Source organism: Lampetra fluviatilis, chromosome 37, assembly GCF_964198595.1.
Source record: "Lampetra fluviatilis chromosome 37, kcLamFluv1.1, whole genome shotgun sequence".
NCBI lineage: Eukaryota > Metazoa > Chordata > Hyperoartia > Petromyzontiformes > Petromyzontidae > Lampetra > Lampetra fluviatilis.
The window spans coordinates 1,349,265-1,361,268 of NC_136311.1; the positions used below are offsets into that span (position 1 = coordinate 1,349,265).

At 56.6% G+C, this 12,004-nt stretch overlaps 1 protein-coding gene across 1 annotated transcript in view; it reads left to right on the plus strand.

Moving 5' to 3' along the window:
- The window catches only part of LOC144945201 (uncharacterized), a 113,482-nt gene extending 102,413 nt beyond the window's left edge, over positions 1-11,069 (plus strand). Inside the window, 4 exon segments of the mRNA XM_078873509.1 lie at positions 25-127; positions 575-1,186; positions 1,305-2,975; positions 3,167-11,069. Coding sequence (XP_078729635.1) covers positions 25-127; positions 575-1,186; positions 1,305-2,975; positions 3,167-3,243 — 2,463 coding nt within the window. The 3' untranslated portion in view covers positions 3,244-11,069.
- Positions 11,070-12,004: the final 935 nt, after the last annotated feature.

The following is a 12,004-nucleotide window of genomic DNA, read 5'->3' on the forward strand; positions in this document are numbered from 1 at the left end:
ACGACCTCCGTTGGTTTTGCGCAGGAGCTGCGGGTGGTGCCGTGCTCCCACGAGTTCCACCGCGAGTGCGTGGACCCCTGGCTCGTGCAGCACCACACGTGCCCCCTGTGCATGTTCAACATCACAGGTGCGAACGCACGCACGTGCACGCGTGCACGCACGCACGTGCTCACACCCACGTGCATGCACGCATACACCCATTCGCGCATGCAAACACGAAGATCCCCCGTATAGCCTTAACAGACTGTAGAGGCAAGTGCTGTTAGCGAGCACCTATGAAGGCCGGCAGGGCACACGAGGGGTTGGGTGGCCAGCACCACGCCCCACCGCCTTTGTCTCCCCAGTGGCGATGTTTACACACCGTAACAGTTACTCATTTGAGGCTGAGTCCACCTAGGGGTGGCCCAGGACTAGTTCTGATTGCTGTTGGCTCTGAGGAATAATCAAACCGGATTCCAAGTGCGGCAAGCCACCCACTCTGCCACCGCTCCCCCCATGCGCACTCTCCATCGCACCTTTCCACGCGCTCGCGTGCTCGTGGTCACGCCGCTCCGCTGCTGCTCCTCCTCTGCAGAAGCGCTGCACTCGCCGCCTGCCGGCATCCCCTGCCTCGAGTCGCGGCCCCTGCGGACGTCGGGCGGCCCGCAGCAGCAGCACCACTCGGGCCGCCTCGCCAACCCTGCCGGCCTCGCCAACCCCAGCGGCATCGGCAACGGCGGGGGCGGCGGCGCTCCCGCGTCCTCCTCGTCCGCCGCCGTCGGTGTGCCGCCCCCGTACCCCGGCCGGGCTCGCTGGGTGCCCACGTCGGACCCGCGGGCGCCGCCGCCGCCTCTGTCGACGCAGCAGCAGCGCGGCCGCTACGGCCAGCCGCATCACGCCGCGGCGGCAGCCGGCCGGTTCGCGAGGTCGTCTCAGCGCCATCACCACCACCACCACCCGCTCTACTTCGGCGTGGAGAGGGCCGCCACCGCGGCGGCCGCGGCGTCCGCGGTCAGGGCGGCGCGGGGAGAGGGCGGAGCAGCGGCGGCGCCCGTCGACGGTGCGGGTGGTGGCGGCGGCATCGAGAGGGAGCGGCCCGAGGAGCAGTTGGAGTCGGCGGAGCGGGGGTCGGGGTTTGCGCCGCCCCGGGCGTACGGAGGCGCGGAGGCGCAGAGATTTTCTCGCCACGCATTCCCGCCGGTGTCAGGTACACGAGAGGGAGCGGCGTGCGCCCCCCCCCCCCCCCCCCCGTCATTAACGTCGTGCAGTTACACGGAAGGACGGACGGATGGCGAACTCACCCGTGCCACTTTTTGCCATTGCAGGAGGCGACGTGCATGGCGCCGAATACTACACGTACTGGGAGGAGACACACAGACACTGGTACACTTACGGGCAGCGCCGGGGCACGCACACGCTGGTGCAGCACAGCGGCCAAGCGCCCGCCGAAACGCAGGGCGGCGGGGGCGGCGCACCCCTCCCGGGCCACCAACCGAGCGCTCAGCAGCAGCAGCAAAGCCGCTGGGAACTATCGCACCTGCATTACCACCACCACCTGCACCATCACCACGTGCCGCCGAGGCACCACGGCGGTGGTAGCGGTGGCGGCGGCCTTTCTCACCCCCAGCACCAGCCGCAGCAGCCACAGCAGCTGCAGCAGCAGCATCAGCCGCAGCAGCATCAGCACTACCGGCACAACAGCAACAGCTCCGGCGAGAGCGGCCGCCGGGGCGACCATAGCTCGTTCAGCGGCTACGCGGCGGACGGCACTGCGAGCGACGATTCGGCGCTCTTCGACTCTGCCAACGATGCCAACAGCCGGCGCGGCGTCTACGGGAGCCAGTCGACGGTGCGCAGCTCGCTCAGCAGCGACTTCGACCCCTACGTCTACCGTGGTGGGGGTGGCGGCAGTGGCGGCGGTAGCGGCAGCACGGGGGAGACGGGTGCCGCCTCCGAGCCGGAACTGGCGGCGCCGCCGACGGCGACGGCGGCGGTGACGGCGGCGGCGGCCGGTACGCCGAAGGCGGCGACCCCGGCGGCCGAGAGGAGCCGGGCCGCCCATCCGGCCCTGTCGTCTTCGTCGTCCTCGTCGTCGCTGCTGCAGTTGCAGGCGTCGCACTGCCGCGGCTCGGCCGAGATGCACATGGACACGGAGAGCTGCTCCGTCAGCTTCACCAACACGGGCGGTAGCGCCGGCGCCTGCGGGCACCGGCGTCCCAGGACAGACGCCGCCCCGCCTGCACCGTGCCCGCCACGCGGCGAGCCGCGTCGGTGCTCGCAAGCGGCCCCGGCGGCCGAGGCTCGGGGCTGCCGCAATTGTGCCGTGGATTTGGCACGGGCGTCGCTCGGCATGCGGGACTGCAAAGGGGCGTGCGACGACAGCGCTCGGTGCTCTTGCCGCGGCGCGCTCGGCGCTCGCGGCAGCGCCACAGAACTCTCGCGATCCGAGGCCTCAAAAGTAGAATGCGAATGTCGCTCGTCTTCTCCGTGTCCTCCTCCTCCTCCTCCGCGTCCTCCTCCGTCCGCGCCGCAGCACGTGACGCTGCCCAGCTGCTTCCGCCACGGCGCCAGGGTCCAGATCGGTGATCACCTCCCTGCCGGCGGCACGCGGCTCCTGGAGGTTTGCCTCGGCTGCCGCGATGGCAAGGGACTCCCCGGCGGCGCCGCCACCGTGGGCCGGCGTTGCCACGGCGCCAGCGCCCAGGCATGCCCGGGCTCGGCCAGGGCCACGGGGGCAGCGGTCGGCAGTCGCGCCCGGCATCAGGAGCGAGACTCCGGCGGCGGCGGCGGCGGCGGCGGCGGGCGGCCGACTGCGTCGCCGTCGCTGAGCAGGTCGGCGCTCAGGAGGCATTCTGGGAAGGGGCGCGAAGCCGGAGAGAGACTCTTGAGCAGGTCTGACTCGAGCCGGACGAGGCACGCAAAGGAGGGGGGCCCTGCGGGGGAGCGGTGGGAGAGCGCCGCGCCGCTCCTGGCGGGCAACTCGGAGAGGCTGACAGGTGAGGCGCGTGCGTCCGAGGTCGTGGCTCGAGGGACCGTTTAAACGTCGAGGCTGCGAGTCGAGCGCCGTACCCCATGGCAGAGCCTCGTCGCAGATTGCGGACGAGGGTTTTCTCGCCCGGACTTGCCGGTGGTTTTTTTCCGTTGCGTTCCGTGTGTCACGTTTGCCTCCTTTTGGCTCTCGCCCCAGCAGGCCTCGGTCACGCGACGTCATCGATGGAGCGAGACTCGGACGAAATTCACTCCCCACTCGCCACCTTGGTGTGACCGCCGTACACACGCACGCGGGGTGGGGTGGCATCCACGTCGTCGTTCAGATTCTTCAAGACTCGGCCCTTCCCGCCCCATCTCATCCCCTCGTCCGCTCGCAAGCGTCCTTCTCCTCAAAGTGTCGTTTTTTCTAACCAGCAGTAAGCTACAAACCAGTGTAAGTGCAACAATTATTGTGATTATTATTATTGTTGTTCATAACTCCAGTGGACCCATAGCAACTGGAAAGTGACCACGGGACCATTGCTGGCGCTGGAGGAACTCCTCGACAGCTCTCCTCTCAAACCGCCGGGGGTGTGTTCACGGAGACACCGACGCCTGCAGGAGAGAGCGAGAGAATGGAGGACGTGGCTGTGCAGAGCGCCGCACGAACTGCACGCTTCAGGATTCGTGTCCACTACCTTGCCCCGCGACCATTTGATTCCTGCTCACAGTTTACCTCTCAACTCAGTGTCACGTCTCATTTCGTTCTTTTGGTCGCGTTGTTTTTATTTTCTGCACACAGCCGCCCTCCACGGCGTGAGCCGCGGGCAAACTGCGTCATCTTCCGTTGGTTTTGAACTTTTGAGGCGACCGCTCTCAGCAAGGGAATTGAAGCAAAAAAATGCAACGCAGAGGACGCAACTGAGAGGTCTGAAACAAAATAGGTCCTTTTTATTTAATTGCAGCAAAAGTCATTCTAGTTTAAGAATAATATCACCGTTACATTCTTTTTTTTCGTTTTGCCTGGCAATTTTAAAACCGTGTGCATGGGGGGGCGATGCCACGTCGCGTCCGCGTCCGAGAACATGAACCGCGGCGGAAGACGGTGCGGGGGAGAGGTGCGCGGTGGCGGCAGCAGCGGCGGTTGTGGCCCACGCGACGGACGCGTCCCTCCGAGCACTTAAACGATTCCGCTTACATCGTCGTCGTTGCCGTCTCTGTCGCCCCGCATGCGAACGTCACCACCGAGCAACCCACCCCCCCCCCCCGAGGCACCGCCGCCACATCCGGTGCTGTGGAGCGAGTTACCACCCCGGCGGTGATCGTCACGTGCGCCCAAGCGGAGCGCATCGGGATAAGAGACTGCAAACAAATGTTGTTAGACGTGTGTGTGTGTATATATACATTATTATTGTTATAATACACGAAAACGGTTGTGTTATTTATTGCAAGAATATGTCATTATTGTGAATGTACTGAACTAAATTGGTCACCAGTTATTTGTCCACCATTAGCTGAACAACAAGACTCGATGCCCTCTCTTTGAGTGATCCTGCAGGTGCCCTGGCCGCAACCTAAACCAGACCCCCCCCCACCCAGAGAGCGCCTCTTGGCCTCAATTTGAATAAGTCCACAAATTTCCACCTCTAGTTTTCTGGTTTGAAGCGAGACACGCGCCGCCGCCGTTCAGGGAATAGCCGTGATGCAGCAGCAGTGGATCCATCCCCGACTACTCCGTCGCAGGAAATGCAATGAGGTTCATGCGGCTGCTCAAGATGCACATGCTCAGCTGACAGCCCAGCACTGCTGAATGGTTTGTTGTTACAGGTCACCTCTGCTTTCCAGTTGGTCGATTTGAACCTTCCCCACGCGTGCCGTCGTTAAATCGCTGCGCCACGACTTTGGTTGACGGTGGCGACACCTTTCCTCAACCCAGCTGTCCCGCGTGAGGTCGGTTGGCCTCTTAATTTGTTGGATGAAGGAGGAAGCGCAGTAAATGGGTTAACGGCACCGTTGTACTTTTGATGTTTTTACCTCAAAACGCAGGGGTTTTCCCCAGGTACTCCTGTTCCCTTGCAAGCACGAAAGATACTCGATAATTAATTGGCCACACATCCCAAGCAGGAACTTCCTGTCTGCAAAGTGTAGTCCGTTAGCCCCTCACAGCGCAACCGCAAATCGCCAATCATAACCACCGCAGCCACTCGCCCTCTGATACCATCGTGCAGGTCGCCACATAACTGCCTCGAAACCTCTCCAGTACCTTTCCACTCCCCTCCCCATTGGCAATTGCGTGGCTCGCGTGTTGAGTTGGCTGCGAACTCCATCTCAGCTTTGCGAGCTTTTGGTGACCGGTGCAGGCAACGCGTGATGCTGGTGATGGTCCTGCTGCACCAGTGGTGGGCTGCACCAGAGCCATTCCCCTGAGAAGCTGCATGGGCAGCGCTGATGATGAAGCCACTGCCAGCGCGTTCCAGTTTCTCAATTAGTCGACCTGAGACTAGGAGGCCGGAGGTGGACTTTGTTGTTCGCTGAACCTGAAGCCACATGCCACCATTGACCTCAGCTAATGCCTCGCAAATTTAAAAAGAGATTAAGCAATGGTACTACTCAGTGAATATTTAACTTAATTACAAATAATGTTCAGCCCTTTTGTAAAGCCACTGCTGGATGAAGGCCTCCCCACGCCGTGTCGGTTATGGGGGTTGTTTGTCCATACTTCACACTTGTCAGCTCGAGCTTGGCGATCGATCGATAGGCGGGGAGACCCACGGCCGGTTCAGATATCGCTCGCGACTGATGTTAGCCATGGCTGGGAATCCAACCCGGGGGCGCCGGGTCCGTAGTGTGGTGCCGCGAGCCACCACGCTGCCACTCCCCATATTTAACCGAACGCTCAACCACATCTGGCCATCGACGTGGTGCGATCCCGCGTTGATGCAAAGCTCTCGTTATTTAAATGCTTCCCTAACCCCGGTTCATGTTGAAAGTCCTTAATTTATAAACACGCCACTGGGTGTGCGCAAAACGAAGATTGTGCCCTTGCGTTTGTCGATTGTAGCACGTGCGCAAGGGTGATGGAACGTCGTGCTACCTATCGGTGTGTTTGCACGCACACACCGATGTGAGCCGCCTCGCTCACTCGCCGCAACTCCACGAGCCCAGAGCAGACGTTTCAATTGTCGGTACCAGAGCTGGCGTCACTTTTGTGGGTTCCAATTTCCGTACATGGCCAACGCCAGTGAGTCGCGATGAGTCAAAACAAAGCATCGAGACCTCGGCGCTCTCCTCCTCGTTTACAACTCGAGCCAAGCTGCGTTAAATTCCACATTCCTAGCGTGCAGGGGTGAGTCTATCCATAGGACAACCACTCTCGACTTCCCTACAATGTATCAGCCCGCGGAGGCATGCTGAGTCGACCCCCTGCCGGAATGTGAACTCGCGACCTTCTGATTGCGAGTTGCTCGCTCCACTGCTGAACCACCTAATGACTCGCTCGTATTGGCCCCTAAAGTGTCGCTGCGTTCGTCGGCATCCATGTCTGCCCTGGCCTGTGAACTGTCGCCCTCTTTCACTCTCTCACCATTCAGGCCGATGGCCCAGCGCTCGCCTGCCCTGGCAATTCAGAAGCAGCCACAGGTGACGCTTTCGATTGAAAGTTTCATTTTGTACGTCGCAGCTCGCGTGCTATCGCGAGTGGCCTCTGCCGATTCACAAGACGACAAACAAAACCAACCTGGGCTGTAATATTTAAAGTGGTTCGGTTTTTATTTATTTGTTTATTTTTATTTCTCTCGTCGTGTACAAAAAAATGTTAATTTAATTGCTAATTTAAAGCCAGGCCATTGTGATTCCCGCGTAGCTTGCTGGTCCTGCAGCGTTCTCGGGGAGAGTCAAGTGTTCGGTAGCCTGTCCTGGACTGCGGGAGTCGGTGGCGGTGGTGGCGCAGACGCAGAGGAGGCAATGTCCCGGCACCGTGTGACGACGAATTTCGGCGTAGAGCCGAAACGTAATGATTGCGCAAAAGGCTCGCGAAACGATTGCGACTCGCGCAGAAAGCGGCGAGCCGGGACGGCGGCGACGTGCTGTCAGGTGCAGCGCTTGGCATGTGGGCAGATGCCACGCTTTGACATTACCTGTTTAAATGTTAATTTCAAAACATAAATAATCAGTTTTTGTTAATTTTATTGTCACAAAGAGGGCAAGGGAGGTCTCGACTTTTCTGCCGGCCGACCTTCATATTTCCTGAAGAAGGGCATTCAGCCGAAACGTCGAGATCTCTCCTCTACGCAAGTGTTAAAACAAACCTCGTTTTCCGGTCGTACCGCGTGTTGTTCAAGCACCTGTGTCCGACGTTTCGCTCCGCATCCTGGGAGCTTCTTCAGGAACAGAATTCCGGAAACAACGGTTTCTGCACAAGAAGCTAACCCCCAGTATGCGGCGTGAAACGTCGGACATCGCGCCGAAATTTACGAGCCACAACGCGAGATCTCATCGGAGAGCTGAACAGCACAACCACGAAAAATATACGGGGTGGTAAAACCAATTGAATGGTTTTAAAATGGCCCCGTTATTTCACGAGTGAGTTTGCCGACGCGACAGCTTGATGCCACGTGGTATGCGGCTCGAGGGCCGTGACGTCACGTATTGTACGGCTAAAGGGCAATGATGTTGACGTGTTGTGCGGCTAGAGGGCCGTGATGCCACGTGTTGTGCGGCTAAAGAGCCGTAATGTTCACGTGTTGTGCAGCTAAAGGGTTGTGTGAACAATGGCCGTGTCCTGGGAGATATTTCCATTCCGTGAATCGGAGAAGCGGCGCACCATTTGCTGGCTTTCCACCATTGCCACAGAACTCCGGGCCCTGCTTCTGCTTGGTACAGTACTACAGGACCGAATTAAGAGCATTCGTACTCCTGCCATCGCCATCATCGTCGTCGTCCTGCGAAGCCAACCCAAGATGCCGTGACCGTCGTCTGACGGGGCGTTAATTTTCCAAGTTGCTGTCTTGTCGCAAATTTCACAGTTTCAAGATGGTTACCGATGATCGTGAATTCATGTTATTGTCGTTATCAGTTCTGACAATTCTGTAATAATAACGACCCTCTGTGCTGCTGGGTGGCTCATCCTTGCAAAAGTAACTGCTGGGTGGGGGGGGGGTTGTAGCTGGTTGTAAATAAAAATGTTATTTTTATTTGTTTCACCCAAAACTTTAACTACGTTGCTTCGACACGCCATGACTGGCTAAAACACCTAGACCACATCAATCTTGCCCTGGTGAATAAACACGAGCACAAACATCAGTTACCACCAAGCTACTTCATAACCATTCCCTCCCTCGGCTATCCATCCACCAGGCCACCGCCAAAAGTTCCACGGACTTGGCAGCGTTGCGAATCGGCTGAAGCGGGTGAAGTTAAGGGATGCGAACCAGGGGTTGTGTGTTGGTCTGGGGTCAGGGTGTGGATCACAGAGAGAAAAAATATCAGCTGGGTCGAGCGAGAGAGACGCTGACATCTGCGCGCGTGTGTGTGTCTTGCGAGTCCTCCTGTGTCGATACGTGTGTGTGTGTGCATCTTCTTACCTGTTGTGTCTGTGTATATCTGCCCACCTGTTGTTTGTCTCTGTGTGTGTGTTCCATATTTGTACCTGATGCGGTGTGAAAACATCGCCACTCGGGAGACAAAGGCGACCGTGGTTCTAGCCACCCAACCCATCATGTGCCGTGCCGGCCTTCATAGGCTGCTCGCTGAAAGAACTTGCCCCAAAAATTATGTTGAGACTATACGGGGGATATTTATCTTTGTCTGCCATCTCTGTAGGTGAGCTTACATCAAGTGCTTCATTCTCCCATAAGATATTTAATTTGATTGTAAATGTGCGCAAGCATCAACCCACCTGAAACGCTCAAAAGTACAACCTGGTCCACACTGCGAGAGATAAGCGGGACTGTGTGTATGTGTCAGCTTGGATATTTTACAAGTTTAATACATTTTAAACGAAGTAAAAGCCTCAACATTTAAACTACAATTTTTTTATTTTACCAGGTAAGGCCCAGAGCTATATAGCTCGTTTTTATGATAGCGGAACAAACAGTGGCTTATCGTCGTGTGGAAGTGCACAGCCGAATACTCTTAAATGCATCCCCCCCACACGCAACGGGCACGCACGCGCCCAGGCAGCAGCAGCGGCGACGCGAAGTGAGCGCCTCTCATCGGAGCCAGGGGACTTGACGCTGCACGCTCTTGAGCTCGGATGCCACGGACCCCTCGTGGCTTCGGCGTCTCGTTCTTTGTGACGGGAGACCCCCGACGAGGTGCCGCACGTTGCGTGTGTGGTTCACCTTCGCAGCGAATGCATTGCCAACAAAATACGTTATGCCTCTCCGATGCGTCTGTGTGTGTTGGGGTTGTACATGAAGTCTGACGTTTTGCTGCACGTGCTGGGAGCTTATTCAGGAACGGAGTCGAGAAAAAAGCTCGGCACGTTGAAGTGAAACGTCGGACATCATGCAGAACACGTACCAAGCGGAATCCCATCGGAGAGGATACACATCACAGCCGTTAAACCCTGCGCAGTGAAATACCTTTCGTGATCCTCAACGCTCTCTGCTTTCGGTCCGTTCATCGGCTCGCTGGGTGCGTATGCTCCGCAGGGAGAGAGTATTGAAAACCACCCTCGAACGATCCACGATCGCACGTGTTATATCTTTTGCAAGGAGGATCGCACTTGAGATGATTCGTTGCTGGGATGTGAGGTCAGGGTCCGGACAACGTTGAATTGTGCCGTGCAACTGCGAGCATGAGTACGCGTCGAGTGCCGCTTTGGGCCATCCTCTACCATCGCGTGTCGCTGCCACGCATCTCCTTCACATCTCTATGTTTATATATGTGTGTGTATATATTGTACTGCATTTTACGTTTTTGAGGGCGCTGCGTGATGTAATGGTTATCACACTGGACTTGCAATCCAGAGTTCTTTCTCCCGGTGCGGCAGTTCAAATAATTGGAAAGTTTAAATCCTTCCCCACCCCCCCTGCCCTCTGTCCATCCAACTAGCAGCAGACATGGGTTTTTAACCACAGTCGATAGGTAGGTCACGTGTGGTGTGGGGCGAAGGGCTCTAGGTCGGGCTCCCTCCGGTGGAGACCGTTCCGCCAGCAGCGGCCGCAGCGAGGCATTGCAGGGGCTGCCCCTTCACGTCTAGGGGAAGCCTCTCGGGGGTTTGGACGTGGCCTCGTTGGTTCGGTGGCGATGCGAGACGCGACCCTTCGTGAGCCAAGCCGCTCTTGTCGAAGTTACTGTTTTGTTACTTGTTGTTATTGCTGCTGATGCTGCTGCTGCTGCTGATGATGATCGTGACGACGACAACGACGATGATCGTCGGTTGCGGAGAAAAGTTGAACGTCATCTCGGGTCGTGCGCGAACGCGTCGCGGGTGCATCGCAAAGAGGAACATGATGACGTGGCTTTTGCATATTTCCATTCGGGCAGTAGAATAGCAAAACGTCAAAGCCAGAGTTTTAAGAAGTGGTTTTATACGTGTACAATATATATAAAGCAGCTATTGTTGTTTTAAGAGTGGTTAATTCAGGATCGCATCCAGCCCCCCCCCCCTCATGCCTTTCTCAACCACTATCTGTCGGTTCACCTCCCATCCAACCTCACTTTTGCGAGGCAACTATCCATCACCACCACCACTTCCATGCTCTATCCACAGCTATTCTACGAAGCTATCACCTGCCTGCGGGGTCCCAGGCGCTTTGACGTATGGTTTGCGTTCAAAATGAACGAACACAAAAAGCAAAAAAAAGTCAGTTGAGTTTTTAATCACATTCTCTGTACGTGCCTATTCTTTATAATGTCAAACAGAAAATATTTAGAGATGTTGTTATGAGATATTTATTTACTAATATATTTATGTAAACTCACATTTAAAAACAAAAACAATTAAAAGCGGTTGCAACATTACGACAAAAAAAAAGTTTGGAGAAATCTCTCCCCCCACCCCCTCACCCTCGCCCGCCGGGGGAAGGCAATGTTTGATAGACGACGCGAGTTGTACATACCTGGTGCTTACATGTTAATTGCACGCGAGAAATAAAAATTTATTTTGGCAATTACACCAGCGTGACGTCATCGGGGCTGTTGTTGTCGTCATCGTCTCTGTGGCGTGCGTCACCGCGGGCCCCTTGTGACGCGCAAACCGCGAGCAGCCTGGGCCACACCTGAGCGCGATCGGTCATCGCAACTCGTCGACATCGTCGTGGCCGCGTGCGAGCGACTGCTTTGTCCACCACGTCCGAGCGCAAAGCAGGAAATGTAACAGCGGCACGTTCAGGATTGTTAAGTGGTTGCAAACGCGTTACTCAGAACTCGATTCGAAGTTCGTTGCTTGAAAGAACGTGTCGGCAACCTGACTCGGTTGTGCAACTGATTGCAACCGGTTGCGAAGACGTCCACACGTACCAGATTCAATTGCACACAACCAAGTTGCGCAATAGGTGTGTGGACCTGGCTTCAGCTGTACCGCAGGGAAAACAACGACCGGGTTAATCGAGGAATACATTACAGCGCTATAGAATCAGAAATTTTCAATCGGGGTCCATATTTCCTGCTAAGGCACATGGGTCTGAAAGCAGAATAGTTAAAAATAAAATGGAAGAAAAGCTCAAATATTTACATAATCGTGGAGAGATGCATGCTGGGAATTACAATGTAAGACAAAAACACACGGATCTGAGACCGAAGCAATTTACATTTTACATCGAATTGCTCTGTTGAGGAAATGAAGTGGACTGGACGTCGGCAGGACACACCGCTGGGAAGGTTGATGATGTCTGAGAGTCGAGACTGGTGATGATGGCATGGCAGCAAAGAGAGGCCACGCGCGGAGATGGAGCGATGAGACCAGCTTGTGTGCCGCATCACAGACCGTGGGGGTTGGCGTCGACATTGGCGAAGGCGTCGACTCAGCAGTGGTTTGATCATGGATGTTAATGATGAAGGTATTGGAAGGATTTGTTACCGTTGAGCTCACGGAATGAAAACTCATCGT